This window comes from Microtus oregoni, unplaced genomic scaffold (genome assembly GCF_018167655.1).
Source record: "Microtus oregoni isolate MIOR12 unplaced genomic scaffold, Mior012 000022F_ref0000154, whole genome shotgun sequence".
In the NCBI taxonomy this organism is placed as follows: domain Eukaryota; kingdom Metazoa; phylum Chordata; class Mammalia; order Rodentia; family Cricetidae; genus Microtus; species Microtus oregoni.
The window spans coordinates 23,869,230-23,896,314 of NW_024543081.1; the positions used below are offsets into that span (position 1 = coordinate 23,869,230).

At 46.6% G+C, this 27,085-nt stretch overlaps 1 protein-coding gene across 3 annotated transcripts in view; it reads left to right on the top strand.

Annotated features, from left to right (window-relative positions):
• Positions 1-27,085, top strand: part of Zfat (zinc finger and AT-hook domain containing) — a 162,333-nt gene that overhangs the window by 51,843 nt on the left and 83,405 nt on the right. For 2 of the 3 annotated variants that reach the window (XM_041672577.1, XM_041672579.1), the window contains exons 4-7: positions 16,110-16,295; positions 18,831-18,981; positions 22,716-24,169; positions 24,963-25,195. In XM_041672577.1, coding sequence (XP_041528511.1) covers positions 16,110-16,295; positions 18,831-18,981; positions 22,716-24,169; positions 24,963-25,195 — 2,024 coding nt within the window. The remainder of the gene's footprint in view (positions 1-16,109; positions 16,296-18,830; positions 18,982-22,715; positions 24,170-24,962; positions 25,196-27,085) is intronic. The other variant, XM_041672578.1, reaches the window with a different exon arrangement.

Sequence of the window (27,085 nt, forward strand, 5' to 3'; positions counted from 1 at the left end):
CAGCAGTGTTGGGCATGCAGCAGGTGCTCAGTGTTTACCCTTTGAGGGAATCCACCAGTCCCCTAGGGCAGAAGCTGCTGCTGTGTGGGACACTCAGAGTGTTCTGTAGCCACCATCTGTCCTCCATGTGAGGGGCTCCCCTTTCCTTCCCACTCTGAATAACTGCTCATCCTTCAGTTGTCTTGGACACTCGCAGCCCCCAAACCAGTGGGGCCCAGACACAGCAGTGAGGTTTCTCTTTACTATCTATCCAGTTACTTCTATCTATCCTCTCCTATACTATCCAGTTCTTGGTTATCTCTAAATCACAGGGCTGTGCTGGTTCTTCTCTACTCAGTCCCAGCATCCTCTTTGCTGTGGTAAGCCTGGGCTTCCTTGAAGCCCCTTCCTTCTCTCTGCTCTTGTGCTGCCTTCCCAGTGTTGCTTGGAACTTGTGCAAGGCCAAGTTCATGATGATGGCGGCTGCTGCTCAGTACTTGCTTCCAGTTGACCCCAGATGCTGCTGTTCTTTTGTTCTTTACCCCAGCTTTTCATGTCTCATGGATCAGCTGCTCCTTTCTAGCCCAGGCTTCCAGGGTTACCACTCCTCAGAGGGAGACACTCCAGACTCACCATAGCTTCTTCTTTCCACTCACCTCCACATCTTCCAGTCTCTTGGCTCTGCTGACCTGGCCTTCCAGAAACTTCTGGAGTCTTGATCTTTGACCTTCCTTTCTTAACCCTGTGGTCTTTTGTCATCTTCGTGTAGAGTTTTGACTTTGGACTAGTCGCTGTCTTTCTGGTTCTCCTTTTGGACCTAAGACCCTGTCTTTCTAGACAATGCAGAAAGAAAACTGAGGACCTGCTTCTTGCTGAAGCTTTTACCATGTCCCACTGTCTCAGCCGTTGCTTAACCTGTCCTGTCCCATGTTCTGACACTGGGCTGTTTGTCTCAGGCAAACACTACCTCTTTGCATTTCTTGCTAATAGCTGTCTCCTAGATTATTTCAGTGTTCGCCTCCCGCAAAGTCCTGTGAGCACCCTTAGCCAGGTATTTTGTCCTCCTCTTGTCTTCCTGAGGAGTATGGTGTCTGTAGCATAGGTAGTGCTGGTGAAGGGTGTGGGCACACAGGTGTGTGCTTATTATTCAGAGGCTTCTGATGCTCTCTCTGTACAAAGTTCACATTCATCTTCTGTATTGCTTGGGGAAGGAGGGAATTGGGCACCTAGAGCTGTGAGCAGTGGGAAACATTAGGGGGTTAGACATGGGCTTAGAAGATCACACTGGGAAGGCTTCCATTTACATACTTCTGAACCTTTCATAGGTGACGGAGGCCTGAGCTTCCCATACTTGAGTACAACTCCAGAAACCTATCAGCTGGTTCTGCAGTATTGCTGCCTTCTAAAGAGTCATGAGAGGAGAGAGGAGGGTGAGCAAGAGAGAAAGGGAAAGAGATTACCAAGAGAAAGGGCTGTGAGAGAGGGGACCGGGAGAGGAAGACAAAAGAGAGAGTGAGCATGGCCAAAATGGCAGGGTTATATGGAGATGAGAAGCTGGGGAAGAGAAGCCAATGAGCTAGATATTTTAGGGTAGGGGTGTGGTGAGAAGAGCTGAGGAGAACCAAAGGTAGTGGTGATATCGAGTGAGCCTGAGGACCAGCATGCACTTCACAGACTGAGAGGCACCACAAAAAGTCATTTGTCTGTTCTGACAGAGATTATGAGGTGGCTCCTCTGGGAGAGGGGAACAGGCTCCAGAATTTGGACCTGACTCAAGCCACTGCTGTGCATTGCATTCCTGGTCTGAGGGACTTCTCCATGGCAACCTCTCAGAGCTGAGTGGTCTTGGAATAGATGGCTCAGGGCTGGAAGCCCTTTAGCAATGCCTGTGCCTGGTGCTTCCAAGATGTTGAGGAAGTTGGTTTTGCTCACTAAGTGAGCTCTCACCGCACACATTCTCACTTCTGGTTGCCCTGAGCTTATGCCAAGGCAGATTTGGGGGACCAAACTTGAGTTAGACAGATTCAGTTCTTTGAGCGGCTGAGTGTCGGAGAGCAGAACAGGGATGTAGACACATACAATACCATGGAGGGTGAAGCACATGTGGAGGACAGGACCATGCATACCTCTGATGGGAGATCTCCAAGGTTTCCTGGAGGAGCAGTGTGGGCCATGAGTACTTGCCATCTCTGCCATGCTATGACTGTAGGGGAGAAAGTGAAACAGGTCGATAGGCAGTGGCTGCTTGCTGGTGTGTACGCCAAGCCTGGAGGTGAAGCACGTTGTGGACACCCCGAGGGGAAGTCTGGGTCGTCCACTCAGGGAGGTTGTAATGTGAGGAAGGGGCATACTGCATGGAGGCCCCTGCCCTTCCGGGACTCATGTTCATTGAAGACATCTCTCAGTGGATGCTGCTGGAAGCAGGGCTCACCCGTCTTGCCCTCATCACAGGACAGACAGGAGGTGTGAGGAGGCCTGAGGGAGGAGGAAAGAATGATGCATATTCAGCAGGTTAGCGAGAATGATTGTGAGGCTGCAAAGCTTCCTAAACTGCTGTATTAGCAGAGTGGAACAAATTGGTGGCAGAGTCCCAGAATATAATCCCTTATTGGTCTGCTGTTCTGACAACTGTTCCGGGCCTTTCATTAATGTGACTGATAATATTTGACTCTCTAGGGCATCACGAGATTTAATTAGTTCTGGGGCAATTTAGAATAGGTACTTCAGAATACTAGTGCAGTGCTAATTTTGCAGGAATGCATGTGAACTAATGTCTACAAACTGTGATGTGCTGGACTGGAGACATGTGACTTTCTGTGGGCAGGTCAAGGATGGAAAATGTGGGTGCAAGTCCTTCCCTTTGTATAAGGAGAGTTGGGAACAAGGAGCGTAGTGGCAGACGAGTGGCAATGAGCAAAGAACCGGAAGACATCTATGCAATAGGAGCACTCATAAGGGGTGTTGCAGCTAGCGTTCTGTATTAGTTACCTCATTGTTGTGACAGAGTACCTTACAGAGAGCTGCTCAAGGTAGGAGAGATTGGTTTTTGCCTTCTATTTGAAAGGGTACAGTCTGCGGCTCACATCTGGGGACATCAGGATGCTGAGTGAGCAGGGCTGCTGCTCATTTCTTTCTGCCTCTCTCTCTGTCTCTCTGTCTCCCTCTCCTTTCCCCCTTTTTATCCAGTCCAGGTCTCAAGTCAGTGAGACAGAGGGGAACCACATTCAAGGTCTTTAATTAATCCTCTTGGAAACACACACGAGGGAGGGGGGTTCCTATGTGATTCAGCTCAGTGAGCAATGAGGAGAATGAAGAGGAGCTATCACAGCTTCCCTTGTGCAAGGGTGGGCACACTCAGCAGAGCTGAAAGTGAACATGTGTATATATGTGCTTACTGGTCAGGGGCTGCATGGAACGGGAGGTTTTGAGCCCCTGCTATCACCTAGAGTCATCAAGTGCCTGCTGTGTGTGTCTCTGGTAGTTGATGACTACATGTGTTCACTAAAGAGAGGCCCTTTCCATAAACTTCTCAGAGAACTGGACAGACAGAGAAGTCAGGAATGCTTCAGGCATGTCCTAACAGTGGTGGGCAGGGCAGGGCAGGAGGCCTGGAAGGGTGGTGTGGAGCTGCCCACTAGCTGACGACCTGGTTCTGAAGTGTGAAGGCAGAAGTAATACTTGGAGGCTTGACGAGGTGTGGGGAGCATGGGAGAGGGGCACAGTGAAAATTCAGTTACAGAGGAGCTAGCAGCCACACCGGAAGCACAGGGATTTTATGTACAAGCCTGAGGTGTCTGATTCAGCAGTGGTGATTGATAGAAGGGGCCTGTTTTAGAGATGCTGAGGGAAGTCGATGGGAGGCTGTGTTGTTCTTGGCCTAGAAGCTTGAGCTGACAGGATCATTGTCCCTGCCAATCTCAGATGCCTGGGATGATAAGCAGGTTTGAAAGAAAGGATGAGTTAATTTTGGTTGAGGATCAAGTTTGATGGACTGAAAATGTGCAAGAGGATGGAGCCAGCATGCTGGTACAGGACTTCAGCTTCAGTGTCCCTAGCAGCTCAGAGTGTGAAAAGATGGTCCAGATCTTAAAGGCCTGGGATCACCAGAGGCATGTAGTAAAAAAGCTTGTCTTTATGGAGAAGTGGGCGGGTGAGCAGTGAGGCTCCAGATGAGGCTGGGAAAGAGGAGACACTGAGGTCATGTTACGCAGATAGGTAAAGGGCTAAGGTTGAGAGATCTCAGGACTCTGTGGAATTATGCTGTGGGGTATCCACCAGAGCAAACTACTTGGACACAGGTTTAAACCAATAGAAAGTCTTCATTAGGCTGGTCAGCAACTACACCAGGTGTTCCAGTTTCCTGTGTAACCCTGAACCTTTTTTAGCATGAGCTTTTAAGCTTAAGAGCTGTGTTCTGGGTTGACATACCTAACAAGAACAGTCAGCCAGAAACAGAACTACAGAAGACAAAAAGCAAGGCTAACACATTTAGAAACTTTCCCCAAATTGTGGACGTCGATGGGTTAGGTCTTTGTTTATTTTGGCAGGCGGTACTGTTTGCAAGCTGAGTTTTATGTCCTCAGTGGGGCTTCCATCATAGAGTCAGTTGTGCGATGGTGGGGTCCTGTTACTGGTGGGGTAGAGATGAAGTTACTCAGTGATCAGCTGGCAGCCTGGGAGTCTGGGAATAAACTTCCACCCCACTCTCCTTTTTGCCTTTTCTGTTCTGTTGGTGCCTCCAGTGTCCAGACCCAGTTTGAAAACAGAGGACCCTGGTGTCTATTGTGTGGCCCTGGGGGTCAATCCTGGGGATGGTAACTGGGTGAAGAAGAATGGAGGGTGACCTGAGAGGCCAGTGGGACTGCTACAGATCCCAGGGAGTCCGGGTCCCTTTCTTCTTATCTGCTCCTAAAAGAACACGTCAGGCTTTGCTTCTTTGCAATGGCTGCCTCAGGTATTCTGCATGCAGGGTGTTAGGCTCTGGGAAAGCACCTCCAGCACAGTGTGCACGCCATCCGTGAACATCTGCTTCCCTTTCTAAGGTTTGCTTTCTCCTGTGCAGTGTCATCACTTTTTAAAATGCTTTCATTTCCTTTGGAAATGAAATACAGAGAATTATGTTAATTTGCTAGGGTTGAAGAGCGACTTTACACAGATGTCAAGAAATTAAATGTTACAGTTGTCAGAAACTTGGGAATACACAAGGCTTGGTAGCAGGGTGAGGAAGGTACAACCCAATCCCTACCCAGTCCCCACTCCCAGAGATGACCCCTCGGGGTCACAGCTTTCACTAACATAAAGCTCTTAGTTGTTACCTTAATGATTCCTGAAACCTTCCTTGCATGGTGCTGAGTTTGGCCCATGCCATTGTTCTATACTAATCACAGTTATGATGATATTTTTTTCCTGAACATATATAGCTATGATAAGGGTTGATTTAGAAATCTGACACAGGAGACCCACTGCCAAACACTGGGCTGCACTTGGGGAATCCTGCTGAAGAGAGGGAGGAGGTATTGTGGTCATGGCTCTTGACCGTGCTCTGCCTTCAGGGACCGAGGCATCAGCCTAACAGTGCTCTTTCTTTCTCTCCTGTGATACTGAGTGCAGGAAAAGGACCAGGTGGCATAGGCCATTGCTAGCTGGTTTTTTTTGTGAACCCCACAGCTGCCGATAGGGTTCATACTGCCTTCTGCTCCTTCCTGATGACACAGCTCATCGGTTGGGACCAAGAAAAAGTTGTAGGAGTTTGACATCCCCTAGTTTGCCCTAAATCTTAAGTATCTCAGTTATGTTTTATCTATTGATGGGAGTTTTCTCTAGAACCTGCTGAAAAGTCATTTTAAACATTTAATACAGTTTGAAAATAATCCCTTAGGATTAACTATATATGCTAATGTTTTTTTTTTTTCCTGTCACGATGATAACTGATTTTCTGTCACTTGTGATAACTGGTTATAAAGAGGAAAAGTTTACTTTGGGTCACAGAGTTTTAATCTGTAGTCATTTGACTCTGCTCCTTTTGGACCTATGATAAGACCTCATGGGGTGAGTCGGGAGGAGGAGCATTAGGTAGAGCAAAACTAACTCTCAGGTGGTTTGGGGAAGCAAAGAGTCTCAGAGTAAACCGGGGCTCCTGGCCCTGACCCGACTGTTCACCAGACTGCTCTCTCCTGTTAGAGGTCCCTCTGTCCATCGTGCCACAGGCAGCAGACTAAGCCTTTTAGGAATTGACCTTTGGAAGCACTCTAGCTTCAAACAGCATTGTGTAACCGTACACACATCTGCAGAGAGCATCGGGAAGACCGGGATTTGATCTGCACGCCAGATCCCATCTACCTTTACTGTCTTTACTTTTAGAACTTAGTTGTGTTTCTCAAAAGACATCAGCTTGGGACTGGAGTGATGGCTTAGCAGTTAAGAGCAGTGGTTGTTTTTCTAGAGGACCTGGATCCTTTCTCCAGCACCCACATGGCAGCTGACAATTATCTGTAACTCTTGTACTGGGACATCCACTACCTTCTGCCTTTGCAGGCATTGCATGTATGTGGTTCCCAGACATACATGCCATAAAAGAAACCCTGTGCCCATAAAACGAAGAGACGAACACCAGCCTGTCAGCTCTTCAGTCATTCTTCATCAGACACTTCTATACTAAGGGAGAAGGGGATCAATCAGTCATTCTCTTCAAAAAGAGTAGGTGTCCCAGCTTTTTTGTTGGAACTAACTAGGGAGCTGGATTTCAGTTGGGGAGTCCCTCACTCTGCCCTATGTCTCGCCATCTCAGTGAGGGGGCAACTTTAGCAATGTCTTTATTGCTAAGTATTCACTCTTCCTCTGTGCTGGGGAGATAAACATTTGTCTGCTGAACAGAGAATTGCCTCTTTTATAACAAAGAACATGGCTGCCCAGCTAGAAGACTTGGGAATGCCCTAGATAACCTTAATGGTATTGCAAATACCTGGCCCTGGCCCTGGCCTTGCATCTGTTACACTCGGAGCCAGCTGTGCAATTGAGAACATGGCAGGCTTTTGCCCAGGCTCGAGTGGGGCTGCTCATCTGCATAAAGTGATTAGGAAAAAATAGTCTCTTGCTGTTTGTGGAGACTAAGCTGAAGGTACAGAGAGCAAACACCAGTCTTTATTCTGGCCAAATTAGCCTTAAGCACAGATGGCCTGGGCCTGTCTGAGTGATCTAGGCCGGGGAGGGGCTGCTTAGCAGCTGCAGTATATGCACTGTCTGTAAGCCGTCAGCTTCCCAGAGACAGCAGTGATGGTTATGGCAGTCACCTTCCAATGCAGGGATTCTCAACCCATGGGTCGCGACCCCCCTTTATATTACAGTTCACAACAGTAGCAGAATTACAATTATGAAGTAGAAACAAAATAATTTTATGCTTGGCGGTCAGCACAACGTGAGGAACTGTATTAAAGGGCTGCAGCATTGGGAAAGCTGAGAACAACTGTTCCAGTGTATCAGCTAGGCCCCTCTGCTGTCTCTGGGACGTACTCTGTTAGATCTTTATTGTATAGGCTTGGCTATTCGATCACGGTCTTGTTCCATCCTGGAACTCCCCATGCAGTTGACTCCTTTCCGTGCACTTGGTCTAATTGTCCGCTTTGCATAGTTTCAGAGGCAGGAGAGGACAGTGGGACAAGCCTGCTTTGCACTTGGACAGACTTACACATGATGCTGGTCTGACACATCAGGGAGAGTCTGAGCTACGTCATTACTCCCTCTTCCTGCACCTTGGTTTCCTTATCTTTCTAAGCAATTGGGAAAGGTCCTAAAGGGCAGAGGGGACTGGGACACTGGCAGCTACAGTGTACTGCACGGCTGGAGTTTAGTCATCGTCACCCATGGCCGATTCTGAGCTGCCAGAGGATAGATGACAGATTTGGCCCTTTTCTGGGTCCCTAGTACCCTATGTAGCACCAGACACCTGGAGGACCTTCCTGGTTATTTGCTTAAGGAATGGATGACTTTCCTCGTCTGAGATTGGCAACCTTTTCTATCTCTCTCCACTTGGTTGAGTATTGGGCACTGTGGAAGTTGCCCTGTGGAGTGGGCTGAAGCCTGCCAACATCACTGAGCTCCTGTTTGACCAGGGAGACAGAAGAGAAAGGGTTGAGCCGGTGACAGGTTTAGTCTCCGCAGCTCTCCTGACCTGCTGGGCATAGGGGGTTGGTGTCCATGGCCTGCCAAGGCTTGCCCTTAGCTGCCTCAGGTGGATGGTGAGCTCCTCTGCTGACCGACTTGTTTCTTGTGCTCACATCCATCGTCAGTCTTCCCATGTACGATCCTAACTGGAGACACTGTGGTATTTGCCTATTGACTTTCCTCCACTGGTAGCAGACCTTAGCTATGCATGCTGGCCCACTGGCAGTGTGCACACAGTAGGACTAAATCCAACAACCATGTGCAAGAGGGAGAGCCAAAGAAGTGGTTCCATTACAGAGCTACTGAATTTTCCCAAGAAACGGAAGTGACAGAGAATATAGGCAGTAGCTGGGGGAGAAAGTAGACATTTCCAAAGTCAGTAACTCAGAGGAAGCAAGAGACTAGTTAAAACACCCTAGTGAAAGGCCGGGAAGCCTGGAAGCTGGAGGTGGGAAGTGCTAGGCCAGCTTTAGGTCCAGATGGTGTTTCAGTGGGGAGAAGGCAACTTTGAAAACCGCAGAGACGGGTGAAGTGAGGGTGTTGGGAAATTCATGAATAACCAGGTCGAGAGATGTATTGGCTATTTTTCTCATTGCTGCCAGAAGCAGCTTAAGGAAGAGAGGTTTATTTTGGCGCAGTGTTTCAGAGCGTACAATACATCATGGCAGGAGAGGCATGATGTTCTCTCAGGAGTGCTGGGTGTGTGAGAATCAGGAAGCAGAGAGCTCAGACTGGAGTCAAAAGCCCATGTCACCTTTAGGGCGTGCACATAGAGATCTACTTCTGCTAGTTAGACCCCTGGCCTGATGCTTCCATAGCCTCTCCCAAACAGCGCCACCTGCTGGAGAACAATTGTTCAAACTGGTTTTATATTCTAGCCACAACAAATAGAAAAAGGATTATATTGTCCAAATGGAGAGAGCAGAAAGCTGCCCAAACAAACAAACAAATGAATAAATAAATAACAAACAACACTGCTATAAAATGTCTTTTCCTTCTTCCTATCCCTGTTGGCTTTCCTCATAGTTCTAAGTAGGGGGACTGTGACTAGGTATCCACACAGCTGAGCTAGGGGCAAGGAGCAGGCACTCGGCATGTGGTAGAGAGCTGGGCATTCCTATACACTTTGGGCTGCATGCCTGGTAATATCCAGTTCTCCATGCCAGCCCTCATGCCCTCCTTTGGTCTCACCCTGAATTTTTTTACTACTCTCTAAGTGTCTCAGGCACTTGCCTTGGAGCAAGTGTGCTGACAGGTCTCTACAGAGCTTATTAATTCTAGTGCCCTCAAGGGATATGCGGTGATCATCTCTGAGAACCATTTCCCAGGATGCTCAGGATACTGCCTGGCCCATTGTGTCCAAAACTATGGGAAAGCCTAGCATTAAGGCTCTACACGCTCTTAGGCAGAGTGGTTACTCCAGGCTGTTGATCTGCTTCTTGTGAGGCCTTATAGAACTGGAGACTCCTGTGAGGCTATATAGAACTGGAGACTCCTGTGAGGCCTTATAGAACTGGAGACTCCTGTGAGGCTATATAGAACTGGAGACTCCTGTGAGGCTATATAGAACTGGAGACTCCTGTGAGGCTATATAGAACTGGAGACTCCTGTGAGGCTATATAGAACTGGAGACTGAGGATACTCAAGGGTCCTCCTTTGGGGTAGCTCTGGGGGGCCTTTTTGCTTGTTTGGAAGTTGCTGTTTTTGGTGGCAGGTGATTTGGATGTGATCCCAGGAAGCAGGGGTTGGAGCTAGGCTAATGGGACCTACCAGGACGAGTGCCATAGAAGATCGTTCTCCAAGCATGGTGGCCATTATCTTCATCATGCCAGCTCTGACTGCTCACAAGTGACCCTGAAATCAGGCCTGTTGACATTTAACTTTTCCTCCCAGAGGGCCTGGATTGGGAGGGCCATTGGATCCTTACCTGAGGTTCCAGCCGCTTCAGCTTGTTCTTCCTGGTCATTTGGACATAATTCTGCCCTAATTGCACATGGTGTCAGATGTGCTAGAGTCTGCAGAGTGTGAAAGGTGAGCCGAAGGGGAACTCCGTCTGTGCAGTCCTCGTCTCTGCAGGAGTGAGTGAGAGTTTTCAGTGGCAAGGCTGCTCTGGTTGGTGATGTTCACATTCCTGTAAACAGCTTCTTTGCCCTCTCTGTGATCCCTCACAAACGAATTGGTTCTTCAAGTAGGACTTTGGTAGAATTCTGCCTTTGTTTGCTGTTGATAACGTCCTTGTAAGGTGGAGGTAGATGTTTGTTTATATCTGCCTAGGGAAAGAGTCCCCAAATCAACAAGCTGAGGTTAGCCTTGGACTCAACTGTAGATGTAAGAGTTGGATGCTCAGGATGCTGACACGTGACCCCAGCATTAGCAGCCTGTGACAGTGGTGCAGAGTGACTGTGTGCTGGCTCTGCCTCACCGGCTGCTTAAGTTGGGTGTCGCTATTTGTGTGTGTTCAGGGACTAGTAGCTGTGCTGCAGGGTCTGCTAGAAAGTGGTGACCAGCCAAGAGCACTGAAGGGTGTATAATTCACGCTTGCTCTGCCCTTTAGATTTTCTTCCAGTTAGTTTTGTGGGTCAGCATATAAGCTGTGAATTTCATTATGGCATTTTCACACACACACACACACACACACACACACACACACACACACACTGTACCTTGGTCATATTTATCTCCCTTTCTCTTACTAGTCCCCTTTCTTTCCTCAAATAATCTTCGTTTCACTTTCATGTCATATATATGTTTATTCCACATACAAGAGGGATAGGAGAAAACATGCAATATATTGTCTCTATCTTTCTCTTTCCCATTATTCTCTTATGTTCCCCTCTGCTCTTTCTTTAAACCTCTTGCCTCCCCTATGGTGTTTTCTATTTTCATTCAGTCTATCTCTATCTATCTATCTATCTATCTATCTATGATCTGTCTGTCTCCCTCTCTCTCCTTTTCTCCCTCAATCAACCAGTCCATCCATCTACCCATCCACCCATCTCCATATATATACAGGTATACATGCACACACATAGAAACATATCTATATGCACATACTGACATACATAGGAGAGAAAATATGTGCTATTTATCTTTCTGAGTCTGGCTTATCTCACTTATCATACTGTCCTCCAGCTTTTTTCATTTTTCTGCAAGTTTCATTCTCCTCTTTGGCAGCCCCCTTTTCCCCTCTGGTCCCTTGATCCCTCGGCTTTCCACCCTGCTACTTCTTAACACCAAGGACCAAGACTTCAGCACATGAGTCTTTGGGGGAGCAGCCACCCTCAGACTGTAGTAATGATTAATGGAAGATGACTAAGTGGTCCAGGGACTAAACACAACATGGTTGATTGGTCAGTCTGTGGCCCATGTTGTTGGAGCCTTGGGGGGGGGGATATGCATGTGAGGGTATTGCTTGGGAGTCAAGGCCTTGGCCTCAGTGGCTAGTGTGACAGATGGTTTATGGTAATTCATGTAGATGATCATATTTTCTCCTAATGGAGACAGGAGGAAGGCATTAAAGGGTTTAAGTCAGAGAATAACGTGGTTAAGTTTGGACTGTAGAATGGTTCACTCAGGAGCTAGGGCGGAGGGCGGTGTAAAGATCTTACAGCACCAGTTAAAAACCAGTTTAATCCATGGTGGTCTGATAAGATGCAGAAGGTTACGAATATTTTTTTGTAACTGTGGAAGTTTGCTTTGTTACCGAGTATGTGGTCAATTTTCGAGAAGGTTCCATGAGCTGCAGAGAAGAAGGTATATTCTTTCCTATTTGGGTGGAATGTTCTATAGATGTCTGTTAAGTCCATTTGATTCATTACCTCCATTAATTCTCTTATTTCTCTGTTAGGTTTCTGTCTGATTGACCTGTCCATTGGTGAGAGAGGAGTGTTGAAGTCTCTACTATTAGTGTGTGCCGTTTGATGGCAGCCTTGAGTTTTAGTAATGTTTCTTTTACGTACGTGGGTGCTTTTATATTAGGGGCATAGATATACAGGATTGAGACTTCATCCTGATGAATTGTTCCTGTTATGAGTATAAAATGTCCCTCTCTATCTTTTCTGATTGATTTAAGTTTGAAGTCAACTTTGTTAGAAATTAGTATGGCCACACCTGCTTGTTTCTTGGGTCCATTTGCTTGATAAGCCTTTTCCCAGCCCTTTACTCTGAGTAGGTGCCTGTCTTTGTGGTTGAGGTGTGTTTCTTGTAGACAGCAGAATGTTGGATCCTGTTTTCTTATCCAATCTTTTAGCCTGTGCCTTTTTATAGGTGAGTTGAGTCCATTGACATTAAGCGATATTAATGACTTTATATCATTAATGACATTAAAATGGTTGTTAACTCCGGTCACTTTTTTAGTAGTAGAGTTTGTGTGTTTCCCTTCTTTGAGTTGTGCTGGTGAAGGGTCTCTAGATGTTTGAGTTATTGTGGTCATTGTTGGACTCCTTGGTTTGTGATTTTCCTTCTATTACTTTCTGTAAGGCTGGATTTGTGGCTACGTATTGTTTAAATTTGCTTTTATCCTGGAAGATTTTGTTTTCTCCATTTATAGTGAACGAAAGCTTGGCTGGGTATAGTAGTCTGGGCTTGCATCCATGGTCTCTTAGTTTCTGAAGTACATCTACCCAGGACCTTCTGGCTTTCATGGTTTCCATAGAGAAGTCAGGTGTAAGTCTGATAGGTTTACCCTTATAAGTAACTTGACCCTTTTCCTTTGCAGCTCTTAATATTCTTTCTTTATTCTGTATGTTTTGTGCTTTGATTATTATATGGCGAGGAGATGGTTTTTTTTTTTTTTTTTGGTCCAGTCTATTTGGTGTTCTGTATGCTTCTTGAACCTTCAAAGGAATATCTTTCTTTAGGCTGGGAAAGTTTTCTTCCATAATTTTATTAAATATATTTTCTGGACCATTGAGCTGCACTTTTTCTCCTCATTCCCACATAGGGTGGAATTGAGGGTATGGGACCCTTGGAGTGGAGGCATGACTGGCAGAGGTGAGACACTGGTTGGTGGTGACCTTTGATGGTTACAGCTCTTGATCAAAACTCTCTGCTTTCTGACTGCCACAGCCACATGGCCAGCCAGCTCACACTCCCATTTCCCTGTACCAGAACTACCCTGTCACCATTCCTTTTCTGCTGTGATGGAGTGTTCCCTCTGAACTATTAGCCAAAGCAGACTCCTCCCCACTTCAGCTGCTCCTGCCGGGTCTTTTGCCTAATGATGGGGAAGATTACTGACAGCTTAACCACAGCACAGCCAGAAGGGAGCCCCAGTGGCTGCAGTAGTTAAGGTGAGAAGTGGTTTCATCATATCTTCTCTACCTAGGCCAACTCAGGTCCCATTATTCTTTCTTAATCTGATGTGGATTCCAAACCTTTACCCCCTGCCAGCCACCAGCTGCTTGCACTCATTTCTGCAGTGTGTTCACCTGGTGCCTACAGCAGAGTTTGCTCCCATTCGTCCCCTGCAGCATGTGGGACCTCCTCATCTCTTACCCTGGCTGACAGTGTGTGCCCTTGTTTTCTTATTGTGGTTTTATGTTGTTAACCAGGTTAAGCTTATGGTAATTCTCAGGTCCCTTTTTTATGTCAACATATCTATTCTTGGCACATCACCCACGTATTGAATTGTATCCCATGGTGAACTCTGTTATAGAGTAAGACATCATTTTACAAGCTAAAAAATCCATTAAATATTGTTCTACCTTTTTATGGCACCCAGAATATCCTACTGTAGTATTTATGTGCACGTATCACCAATATCTAGGTAACAAAAAGACTTCCGTGACTCAGACAGTTTGTAGGTCTTTGAAAATGTTTTTGTTATAGCGACTAGAAAATAAAACAAGGCAAAAATTGCTGGGATGCATGATACATAGCAGTCTTCATAACATGTAGGCTCTGCCAGCATCCTTGGAGACTAGGTGCTGTGCCCGCCGTGTGGTTTTCGGGATCTGAGTTTTAGTGTAGTGTTAGTGCTTGACTCAGGACCTTAGATATCATTCTGATCCATGATGCCACCTATCATTTTTCTCTCTCGTTTGATGTTAATATGTTTAATACTAATACCAATCTGTTAAAGACTAACCCGAGACTGTTTCCTTCAGGTCTGGAGATGATCCAGGAACCTGGCAAGCACTGTGTTGGCTTCTGGGACACAATGTGAATGCTTGGTCCGATCATTCTGTCTCCTTAGCTTCACCTCCGCCCACATGGCTTGCTAAGAATTTGGTCTCTAGGTTTTCTGTTGTACATTTACTGGTGCATTGTCTTGGGCTGACTGTAGCTGACTTGAGAGGTAGGAAGCGCTGAAGGCTGGTTTCTGCCTGCCTCCCTGTGTGCACTGCCTCTGCCTCATTGCTTCTTGGTTTCAGTCTCACCTCCCTGACAACCCATTAGTCTCCACACTTTCCAAAGCCCACCCTGACCCTGCCTGTCTGCTCAACTGTGCATCCCGTGTCTATCCGCGACTCTCATGTCTTATTCAGGGGTGTGTGCAATCACTCCCAGTGTTCTCTCCAGACAACTTGAAGACCCTGTCCTCGGGTGGGTCATTTCAGACGTGGTGATTTTAATAAATCTCTTCCTCCCCTCCTTCCCTGTTTCATCTCACCTGGGGCTGCTGTCCAGGTGTTTGCTCCTTTGTTCTTCACTGATATGTGGAGGCTCTTCTTACTCCTTAGGCTAATGCCAAGGATGGAACTGTCATGGCTGCTGTTGTGTGTCTGTGACTGATGCATTTGTTTTGTATGCATTTGAATGGTTGGTGAGCCAGTTCATTTCATTTTCCCCAGCATAGCATACATGTAAAGCTTTAAGCCAGCTCAGCTATTCTTTGGATTAGATGGCTTCAGTGGCTCACCATTGCCTTCCAGAGATGCACATGGGATCCAGTAGATCCCATGATGCCCTAAATGTTTTGCTTGGCTTCCCTATTGTCTTAAGGAAGGCCAGATAGCAATCAGCTTTGAAAAACAATAGGTCCTGTAAAAACCTGGACCTACTATCTTCCTTTGAGTCTTCAGAACATGTGACAATCACCCCACCTCCCAGGAGTCCCCAGCAGGGCCAGGCCAGGCACAGTCTACATTTTATCTAATGAAGGCTGACTGGACCCCGTGTCCTCACCTAAGGAGACTGGAAATTTCCACAGTGTCATGGACTTCTAGGACTTACTTCTTCCACTTGACACCTGTTTTGGTCACTTTCATCTTTCTCATGAAGTTGGGGACACTGTGATGCTCAGTCAAGTATTCAACTCTTGTCTTTGTCATCCTTTGTTAGACTGGAGCACGGCCATTTTTAATCACCCCCTTTCTAGACCATGTAGCTCCTTCCTCCTGACTGGTGCTCTATTTCCCATGCAATGCTTCATTAACCCTCATGTCTTCGTTCAGCCATAGCTAACATCTCCATAAAGCCTTTCCAACCTCTCAGTAGATTCTGCCATCCTCTTCTTTACTCTTGTTCATGCAAATCAGAGCAGACTGCTTTGGAGCACACTCGTTGTCTCTGTCTGTTCTGGAGTGGAGGCCTTTGAGGGGTTGGTGTGTTCCTGTCCTGTGTCCACCATGCCTGGCACAGGGGAATGCCTGGGAAGTGTACGTTGATTAAGAGAAGGACTTTCTTGGACTGTGAATCACAGGTCATTTTATCTGCAGTGCTGATATTAGTGATGCTTCATGAAAATGAGCCCAGGGTCTATGCTGCTTTGTCTAGCAATGCATTCCTGATATTTGGCTGTGTCCTGGATACAGTGAACATGCTTTGCTTTGAGTGCCAGCAGTGATGCAAGAGCTAGCTCAGTGTCCTGCCTGGCATCGTGGGCCAGGAAGAGAGAGAGACAGAATGGAGGTGGATATGAGGATGCAGGGGGAGGCATGCCTTTGCCATCATCTCTGGTGAGAGTTATATTTTCTCCTCAACTGGCACGAAGGGGTAGCTTATACATCTTGATATTTGCTCCCTAGGTAACGAGTCAGACACTGAGCTAGAAAAGAAGTACAAAGAAGATGATCGAGAAAAGGCTCCAAAAAGACCTCGGGCTCAGAAAACAGAGAAAGTCCAGAAGATCTCAGGAAAGGAGGCAGGGCAGCTTTCTGGAGCCAAGAAACCCATCATCAGCGTGGTCTTAACTGCTCATGAAGCCATTCCAGGTGATTGATGATAGGCTGGAAATGATACAGTGAGAGCCTATAACACAGCTGTCCTTGGGGAAGGAGGGCATGGAGGAAGCCTGAGGAAGGAGGACTGGGCATTGCCTATGTGTTAGGTGTCCCAGTGGAACTTCCTTTCGTCACCTATGCTTATGGAGTGACCACAGACCTTATTTTCCCCTGGGGCTGTCATGCCTGTCTCCTTGGCCAACTCTGTTGTCACTCAGGTGTGCAGGAAGAGTCCCTCTGTGCCTCTCCCCTGCCCCTCAGCTGGTGGCGTCCCTGTTATACTACAGTGACTGCTTCCTTGCTGGGAGCTCCCTACTCAGTGCACACAGGGGAAAGAGTGGTTCTGCAGGCCATGCAGACACTGCCCGGCTCCTTCACATTTTGATGGTATTCACCAAATATTTTTCAGTACTAGACATTTCTATTTATTACTCTTTTTCCATGAACATGGCAGATATGCTTTATTTTCTTTTTTAAAGGTCACTTGTAGGAAAGACTATTTTAGACAAATACAGTGCCTTGGAGTTTCTTTTTCTGTGATAAAATCACATGGACAAGAGCACTTGGGAAAGAAAGGATTATTTTAGCTTGCCCCTCTCAGGTGGCACTCCCTTACAGAGGGAAGTCAAGGCAGGAACTCCAGGCAGGAACCTGGAGGCAGGAACCCAAGCAGTGACCATGGAGCAGTTCTGCTTACTGGCTTTGCTCACTCATGGTTTGCTTGGCCTGCTTTCCTTCTTATCTTTTTTTTTTTTTTTTTTTTTTTTTGAGACAGTGTGTTTCTGTATGTAGCCTTGGTTGTCCTGGAACTCACTCTGAGGACCAGGCTATCCTCAAACTCAGAGATTCACCTGCCTCTGCCTCTGCCTCTGCCTCTTGATTGCTGGAATTAAGGGCATACACCACTATATCCAGCTCAGTCTGCTTTCTTACCCGAACCTGCCCAGTGTTGGCACTGTTCACAGTGAATTGGGCTATCCCACATCAATCACTGGTCAAGAAAGTTCTCCAAAGCGTGCTTACAGGCCATTGAGGTTCCTTCTTCCCAGATGTTCCCAGCTTGTGTCAAATTGATGTAAAAACTAGCCAGCACAAACGGTTTGTGATAGATTTCAAACTATCATAAAAGTTGACATAAAAACTTGCTTGCAGAAACAGTTTGATAGATTTCAAACTATCATAAACGTTGACATAAAAAGTAGCCAGCACCAACAGTTTGGGATAGATTCCAGGCTATCATAATGTTTTAAATATTTCATGCATTGGGGGTATTAGCTCAGATACAATGAGGACATTGTCATGGTTTTCAGAACAGCTGCTCCCTTTACGCTACTATTTTTAGTGCTGATAGTAGCCACTCAAATTTGAAACCCTGAGTACATTTTCTCTTTTATACTTGACTACAGAAGTAAGGTGTTCAGGAGAGAAAATGTTGTATAAAATTAGGCTACTTGAACTTTCTGGAAAATCACTCCATCTGCCCTACTCTGCTTCAGAGAAATATTATTGTGGATAAGGAAAATCCCAGAGGACAGTTTCCTGTTCTCAGTGGTTGCTAGAGAAAATTTCCACAATTTTTCTTAAAAATTTATGGTAGTATTTTGAGATTCCAAGAGGGTAAAATCATAATCAATTCCCTTTGGTGTTTTAGAAACAAGTGGTAGGGAAGAGTCTTCCACACGCTTGCTCTCAGCCCTGACTCCACTTACATGCTCACAGCTCCAACTCACACATCTGTGCATTCACGTTCCAACTCGTCCATTCATACTCATCCTCACACACATGCACACACATTAATACACACTTCCACACGCTCCCCTCATCCTCACACATATGCGTGCACTCTCACACACTTACACCCACTCACACAGACTCATGCGCAAATACACGCACACACTGACACACAATCACTTTCTCACACATAGATGCATATGTACACATATGCTCACACCCACACACATACTCACACCTACATGGTCATACACCTCCACTCATGCACATACACATTCACCCCCCCCCACACACCCACACACAAGTCTGCCTGCTCCTGAATGGTCTTGGGTCAGTTTATGTCATTGAGTAAAAAGTAAAGGTGACCCTGAGGGTTCTTCTCTTTGAACTTTCAATTTCTGCTCCTGGGAAGAGAATCAGAGGCATTTGGGGTGCTCACGTTCCCTTTTTGTTGGCTGCTTTGCCACCTGATGCTGCCTTGATGTGACTTCATATTTGCTTCAAATTTAGCAGCTCTGTGGCTTCGGAGAAATTCTTGCAAGTGACATAGGTGTATTTGCCTGTTCATAATTAGATCAAATAAAACTGTACTTCAGGAAGACATTTGGCCACATTACTAGAAAAACTGTATCTTCACCTACTCTCTCTCTCTCTCTCTCTAAATGTGTTATTTGAATATGAAAACCAGTGCGTTGCAGGGAAGTCCTCCAGTAAATGCCCCCAGGACCCTGCTGGGCAGGGTCAGTGCTATTGCTAAGACCTCTCAGTAAGCAGTGCACTGTGTATCAATCTCAGGTGCTACCAAGATTATTCCAGTGGAGGCTGGGCCCCCTGAAACAGGAGCAGCCCCTCCCGAGACCACAGCAGCAGACCTGGTGCCACGGAGAGGGTACCAAGAATATGCCATTCAGCAGACCCCGTATGAACAGCCCATGAAGTCAAGCAGGTGAGTTGTCCCAGGGGTCCTTAACCAGAGGTAGGTTGTAAGTAACATTCACAAAGAGCAAGAAAGAGTTGTATATTTGCTGGTCTGGGTTCTGTTCATGACCTTATCAGTAAAGGGTCTTAACTCATTAGCTTAGCTAAAGAATCTACCTCTTGATTATACCCTAGTGGAGTGCTTCCTCCAAGACCAATGTACCCTAGGGACTGAGCATTCTCTTGTCTTCACAGGGCACAGCATGTTATCTATTCAAATGTGTCGTTAAACTGTAAAAAGAGATGCAAACAGGGCCTGTTTTGTACATACTGTGGTAGTCATAGGCACACAGTAAAAACCGAAGCAACCTTCTTGGTGAGAGCTTCTGCAACCCATAGTTCTTTCTAGATTTCACTTCTATGGCTAGTTCACTGCGTATACTTGTTAGTTTTTCATGATATACTAATATATATATATATATATATGTGTGTGTGTGTGTGTGTATGTATATGTGTATATATGTTTTGTTTTGTTGTCATACAAAATACTAAATGCACTATTATCACATTTAAAAAATTTACTACACCTTGAAAATATTTCAGTTTTAGTACCTCTTAAAAATATTTCTCGTCTTATATGTTTTTATTGTAATTTAAACACCTTATAAAAAGACACCACTTATGTAGCCCAGGCTAGTCTTAACTCCATTGTTTTTTGTCTCAGCCTCCTGTGTGAAAGGATTACAGGCATGCGCTACCATGGGCAGGTCAACTCCCCACGTTTTTCTGTGATGATAGCGCATTGATTTATACTCTGGGACAGCCTCCTTCCCATGCTTCTCAAGACTGCTGAGATATAAATTACGCCAAGTGAAAATGTTACATCAAGGAATGAGTACTTAGAACTTCTAATGGGCATCCAAAACTGCCCCTCCTCCCAGGGCTTGGGGTGTTTGTTGCTTTCTAGATGTGTCTTAGCTGAATATAGCCCTGTTGATGCCAATGGATGAACATGTAAGCAGGATCTAAACACTAAGTATTTGTCTATAAGAGAGCCTTCAAGGATATTGCTGTCCTTAACTGTTGTGAGGAAATGGGCATTGAAGGAGTTCATTCCTTCAATCGAATGTCCCCTTGTTTCTTTCAGGTAGATTCCCAGAGGTAGAATCACTGCAGTAGGGGGTCTGACCTTTGAAAATTCTTCAGCAGTACTTTCCTCTCCAAATAGGAAATGCTTGCAGTAGGTAATTCCGAAAGCGTTCTCTGCCTATCACAGCTCGGTGCGCTAGTCCACAATCACCATTTATGGCTCATGCTTGAAGTCAAATGGAGCCTGTTCAGCATCATGTCCAGGTTTAGTGTCTTCTCCAAAAGCAGACCACTCAGAGATCTGCTAGATAGTTGTCTAATAATAATATAAAAACAAAGAACAAAAGATTCTCTTAAGACTATTTAGGTCTCTCAATAGACGAGGAAATGCTGAGACTTGCTTATTAATGTTATGAATACAGGGCTTCTTTCTTCAGTGTTCTGTATAAAATGTATCACCTTCTGGATGTCTTTGTCATTTGGGAAAGATCCAAATCACTTTCCTTTAAGAAGCCTGGGGCTTAGCATGCAGGCGTACTAGTAGCTCTCAAATTTGAATATTTTAATTTCATCATGTGAGTTGTACTCTCTAGTATTTATGGACTGTAGGCCACTTAAGTGTTTTAAATTTAAAGAGACAGTTGTATGAACTGCCGCATCAATACAGACCTTATATCTGCGGTAGGCACAGTTTAATGCTACTAATTAATAGCACTGCATGGATATTAGTGTGCCGTAAATCCTTCTTGGCTAGCCTAGATAGACCTTCCAGAGGTGCATTCTCTCTTGCTTCCTTGCTTTCCCTCACTGTTCTTGTTGCTGGTGCATAGTCATGTACTTCAGTGTCTGCCATTCTGGTACCAGTAGAAGCTGCTCTCAAAGAGCTTTCTCCAAGTGCACAGTCAAACTGCAGAGGGGCTGCTGTGCATCGGAGGTTTCATGAAACAAAGAGGTTGAGGAAGGGCGAGCATGCTCCAGAGGCCATGGGCATGCAAGTCATTAAACAATTGTTTATGTTGGGCATATGCTTAGTTCCTCTCCTCTCCTCTCCTGTCCTCTCCTGTCCTCTCCTGTCCTCTCCTGTCCTCTCCTGTCCTCTCCTGTCCTCTCCTCCCCTCTCCTCTCCCTCCCCTCCCCTCCTCTCCCTCCCCTCCTCCTTCTCCTTCCCTCCCCTCCCCTTCCCTCCCCTCCTCCTTCCCCTTCCCTCCCCTCCTCCTTCCCCTTCCCTCCCCTCCTCCTTTCCCTTCCCTCCCCTCCTCCTTCCCCTTCCCTCCCCTCCTCCTTCCCCTTCCCTCCCCTCCTTCCCCTCCCCTCCTTTGTTTCTTTCTAAGATTTATTTATTATGTATGTCTGTACGCCAGAAGATGGCACCAGACCTCATTATAGATGCTTGTGAGTCACCATGTGGTTGCTGGGAATTGAACTCAGGACCCCTGGAAGAGCAGCCAGTGCTCTTAATCTGAGCCATCTCTCCAGCCCTGATGCTTAGTTTTCTTATATGTAAAATGGGTTGATGAGAGTGGAGATTAAATGATCAGTACACTATTTTTTTGTATGTACTCACTAATTATTAGTCAGACCGCTGCTCTTTCATTCAGGATATTCCTAGCCACACTTGGCTCCAAGAGGCAGGGCATGATTTTATTCCCACTATACCGGCAAAAACCAACACATGCCCTTGACATGCTGCTTGGTTTCATCAGTAGAAATTGTTTATTTAATGGTGTGTGAAGTTAATAAAGACATTGCTATTTTCCCCATCTGAGCTCTTACCCAGTGACGGTGGAAGAGGATAGATGGTAGTTCGTCAGTCATCTACTGTGGATGACAGCTTCAGGAGAGAGGAGTGTAGTTCATATCAGCTGTGAGCTTGCCCAGAAGCCACCCCCTCCTACCTGAGACCTCGATCACCACCGCCTGGGCTCAAAGAAGCCTTTCTAGCTATTGCTCACCACAGGCAGGTACACCCCTACCATCTAGCAAACTAGAGGCCTTCTTCCAAACTCATTACCAATCTGTGCTCGCCATTTCTGGGTAGAAGTCGAAACATGGATAAAGACCACGGTTTGGTCTTTCTCTCAGGTGTGCCCTTCCACGCGTGCAAGCTGGCAAAGAGGAATAAAGCCACCCTGAAGTGAATGGGATGAGTAGGCAAGTGTGAATTATCAAAGTTTTTGAATAAGCGCACCAGGTCTAATCTTGTGGAAACTGAGTTTGCTTCTGTTCAAGTATCCCAGAATGAACACAGTCTTGGCGCATGCCTGGTGATCTTCGTGTGTGAATCACACCCCTGTTTCCTTCTCTTGTCACTGCGTTCCTTTTCGTTAAGCTTTGACCCAGCTGTTACCATGGCCAGTTTTCCCCAGCAGCCTTTGTTCAGTTAGAGGTGTCTTTTTTCTGCTCTTCACACACTCCTTTCAATGAGTACCATGTTGTTGTGGGACATTGCGGGGCTCCCTTCTCTCCCGCTAGGGCTTGTGCTCCCCAAAGACCAGCACCTTCTTTCATCATTGTCTATGTCTATCCTGCTTTTCCTCCAAGTCTTATTTGTTGAATAAATAGCTGTTCCACCTTTTCCCACTCCCCTGTAGCCGACTGCACAGCCTTTGGTAGGTGGTTCCCTGGAACAGTTCAAGGTCTCCAGAAGTTAATGGTGCTATCGTCCATCTCTAGGTTAGGTCCCACTCAGCTGAAGATCTTCACCTGTGAATACTGCAACAAGGTCTTCAAGTTCAAGCACTCACTGCAGGCCCATCTGAGGATCCACACGAACGAGAAGCCATACAAGTGCTCCCAGTGCAGCTATGCCAGCGCCATCAAGGCCAACCTCAACGTGCACCTGCGCAAGCACACTGGCGAGAAGTTCTCCTGTGACTACTGCTCCTTCACCTGCCTCAGCAAGGGCCACCTCAAGGTGCATATTGAGCGGGTGCACAAGAAGATCAAACAGCACTGCCGCTTTTGCAAGAAAAAGTACTCGGACGTCAAGAACCTCATCAAGCACATCCGGGACATGCATGACCCTCAGGACAAGAAGGTCAAGGAGGCCTTGGATGAGCTCCGCCTGATGACGAGGGAGGGCAAGCGGCAGCTGCTCTATGACTGTCACATCTGTGAGCGCAAGTTCAAGAACGAGCTAGACCGGGACCGCCACATGTTGGTCCATGGCGACAAGTGGCCCTTTGCTTGTGAGCTCTGTGGCCACGGGGCCACTAAGTACCAGGCCTTGGAACTGCATGTCAGAAAGCACCCCTTTGTTTATGTCTGTGCTATATGTCTCAAGAAGTTTGTCAGTTCCATCAGGCTGCGCTCCCACATCCGAGAGGTGCATGGGACAGCCCAGGAGACTTTGGTCTTTACCAGCTCCATCAACCAGAGCTTCTGCCTCCTGGAGCCTGGTGGGGACATCCAGCAAGAAGCCTTGGGGGACCAGCTACAGCTTGCAGCTGAGGAATTTGTGTGCCCAGAAGTCGATGTGCACAAGGATGAGGCTTGTCCTGGGGAAGCTCAGCCTGAGGTAGGGCCCAGGGAACTGGAGGCCCCTGGAGAAGCAACTGCCCCAGCTGTGCCCTTGGACACCCCCAAGACTGAAAGTGCTTCCCTTTCCCCCTGCAAAGTAGGAACCACTGAGGTCCCCTCTGACCTCAACCCTCTAGGAATGGTTTCAGATGATTTCTTACTGAAAAACGATACCTCCTCTGCTGAGGCTCCTGCTACTGCCGAGACAACCTTGGACACACAGCATGGAGGCTCAGCCCCCACTCAGGGTGAAGATGTCATACTGCTGCTGACCAAGGCCAAAAGTGCTGAACCAGACCCAGAGGCCCAGAGCGAGCGGAGCCCTCCAGGTGGAGGGCAGAATGCGGTCACTCTGCCAGTCAGTGAACCTGACTCTAACAAGTGTCTCAGGTCAAACCCAGTGGAGTCCTCAGACCTCCTCCCTACGGTGGCTGATGGAGGGGACCTTGGAATGTGCCAGCCTGACTCTTGCAAACCTTCCACTGAGCATCATCCCGGTAGCACGGCATTCATGAAGGTCTTAGACAGTCTCCAGAAGAAGCAGATGAACACCAGTCTATGCGAGAGAATCCGGAAGGTTTATGGAGACCTGGAGTGCGAATACTGTGGTAAGGACAGGCTGTGCTGGTCAGATGTGCCTCTGAGCGGAGCTTTCCTTCCCAGCAGCCCTGTCCATTCCTATCATGCTGTCATCGCCTTGGGTTCCATTTGAGCTCATGTCTGTTTGCAAAGAACACCTCCTAAATGAGCCACCCTCCTCCATGATAGATAGGAATAGTGAACCCATGCCATGCGTCATAGCTGGAACCTTGCCAGAGTCAGCCGGGAGGATGCATAGCTGACCGTGTTGGGGGTCATGCCGAGGGCTGCTCACAACTTCTACCGTCTTCTGACCAAGAAGAGGCACTCTTCTGGTTGTTAGTCGTGACTCTGTCCACTGGGTAGAGAGGCTAGGAGGCTGGCTGCAGCCCTGTAGGGAGACCCGAGCAGCTCCCTTCTAGCTGGTGGTGAAAGCTTGCCTCTGGAAGCTCCCAGACAGCAGGCAGTACAGGAAGTGGGTAGCATAGAGCCTGTCTCATAGCCCAGAACGTCAGGAGGACTTGGAGGCTCTTGGATTTGTACATTTGCAGGGTGATGTTTGACATAATTCGCTCTCAATAAACATTTCCTTTCGCTTTTCCTAGCCCTACCACCATGTAAAAGATGGTGGTACCTTAATACTTAAAAACTGCCCTTTTTGAAAAGTAATTTCCTGACAGAAGTGTGGTGGAAAGTGTGAAGGGCATACCAGATAAAGGCGATAAATATGGAAGTTAAAAAATGATGATAATTTTTTTTTTAAAAAATTCAAATTCAGTATAAAAGAAACTTCCTTGTTCTCATGTGAAAATATTTTTTTAGGCAAACTTTTTTGGTACCAAGTGCATTTTGACATGCATGTCCGCACCCACACCCGGGAACATCTGTATTATTGCTCCCAGTGTCACTATTCTTCCATCACCAAAAACTGCCTTAAACGCCATGTAATTCAGAAACACAGTAACATCTTGCTGAAGTGTCCCACTGACGGCTGTGACTACTCGACTCCAGATAAATATAAACTCCAGGCCCATCTTAAAGTTCACACAGAGCTGGTAAGTAGCAAGCCAAAGCGGCAGCCCCCACCTCCCCCTGGGTGCCCAGTGCGCTCTCACATTGATGCATATAGAGGTGTCACTGCCACCGGCGTGTGAACATCCTGCTCCCTCCGGACGCAGAGGGATCCTTCTCCTGCCCCCGATGCCTCACAGAGCTTTCACCCTTTGTCCCGCTCCTTTCATAGTGAGTCTCTGATCACACTGAACAAATTGCATCCTCTGCAAGTTTTTTAGCATTTGAGAAAGTTTACAGAAGATCTGCAGAATGGAAATGAAGCAAAGGTTTCATAAATGGCATTTTAAAGAATTATTAATAACAGGAATGATAACAGCTGCCTCTGAGTGTTGCTGGGGCATTAAGTTGGATGATTGGATAGGATTAGGTAATTGTACCAGGAGCAGTGTTTGGTAGGCAGTGTGAGTGTAGTGAATGTTAATGGCCACTGTTGCCACGTTAGTGGTGCATTTATTGTCAACATCAACAGCATCTAGGAACCATTTTGACTTGAGAAGTGACATATTAATCCAAGGTACCATTAATGTGCACGATGGGCATGTCTGGTTCTGTGATGGTTGATCACACAATGATGCAATGAGTGAGTGTTTGTTTCTACAAGGTCTAGGCTGATGGGAAGAGACTGACACTCCCTGAGAATGGTTTTAGACTTCTTAACATAAACAAGAAGCCACACCTGAGGCCCGTGTGGCCCTATTTATGCTAAAGGCAGCACAAAAGGAGACTTCAGAAATGGGATGATTTGCTCTTCTTAACAGGTGGTTTGTCATCAAGGTGCACTCGGGGCTTTTTCAGAGGTGTGAAGTCAGAGCATGTTGGAATAGACTCCAACAAAATTCACTTTATATAAAATATACTCTTAAAAAGTCTGTCTTGGTCACTCTTCTGTTGCTACGAAGAACACCAGAACCAAGACAACTCTTAGAAGAGAAAGCATTTAATTGAGGGGTTGATTACAGTTTCAGTGGCTTAGTCCATTATCATCATGGCAGGGAGCATGAGGGTATACAGGCAGACCCTGGAGCAGCAGCTGAGAACTACATTCTGATCTGTAAGCAGAGAGAGAGATTATGGTCTTGGCATGGACTTTTAACACCTCATAGTCCACCCCCTGTGACACACTTCCTCCACAAGGCCATATCTCCTAATCCTTTCAAATAGTGTCACTCACTGGTGTCCAAGCAGTCAAATCTAGGAGCCTATGGGGGTCATTCTCATTCAAACCACCAAAGTCCATTATGTACACACTCATACACACACTCATGTACGTCTGCACATGTGTGTACTTAGGCATCCCTGCACATGCACACACATCTGTGCATATTTTGTATATTCTGTTGTTACTGCAATGTTAAAATAGAATGGTCCAAGACTGTGCTGATCAATAGTTGTGCGTCAGTGTGTGAGTGCTAGCTGCGCCTCCTATTGTATACTGGCTTCCTGTCATACTTTCTTGTTCTCTCCTCATTCTCTCTTACTCATATCACAGGCTTGCTTTGGTTCTTGATCTTGCTCTTCCCTTCTTCCCCATCTTGTCTCTCCTTCCCTCCCTCCTTCCTTTCCTTTCTTCCTTCCTCCCTCATTCCCTCCCTCCTTTCCTTCCTCCCTCACTCCCTCCTTCCCTTTGTTTTTCTCCATTAGGGTTCTGGACACATGGTTTCTGTCATTATTGTCAGGGTGACACAGAGGCTGAGGGAGGGAGTCCAGTGCTAGAATAGGCTCTTGTTAGGAGTAGCTTTAGGGTGTAGTGCTGGAGACTAGGAAAACAGAAGCCTGGATTGAACCCTTGCTCTCCTGTTTACCTTGTGTTTGACACAAGTAACAGAGCTACTCCATGCCTTAGTTTACTGATGCAGGTGAAGGTGAGGTGA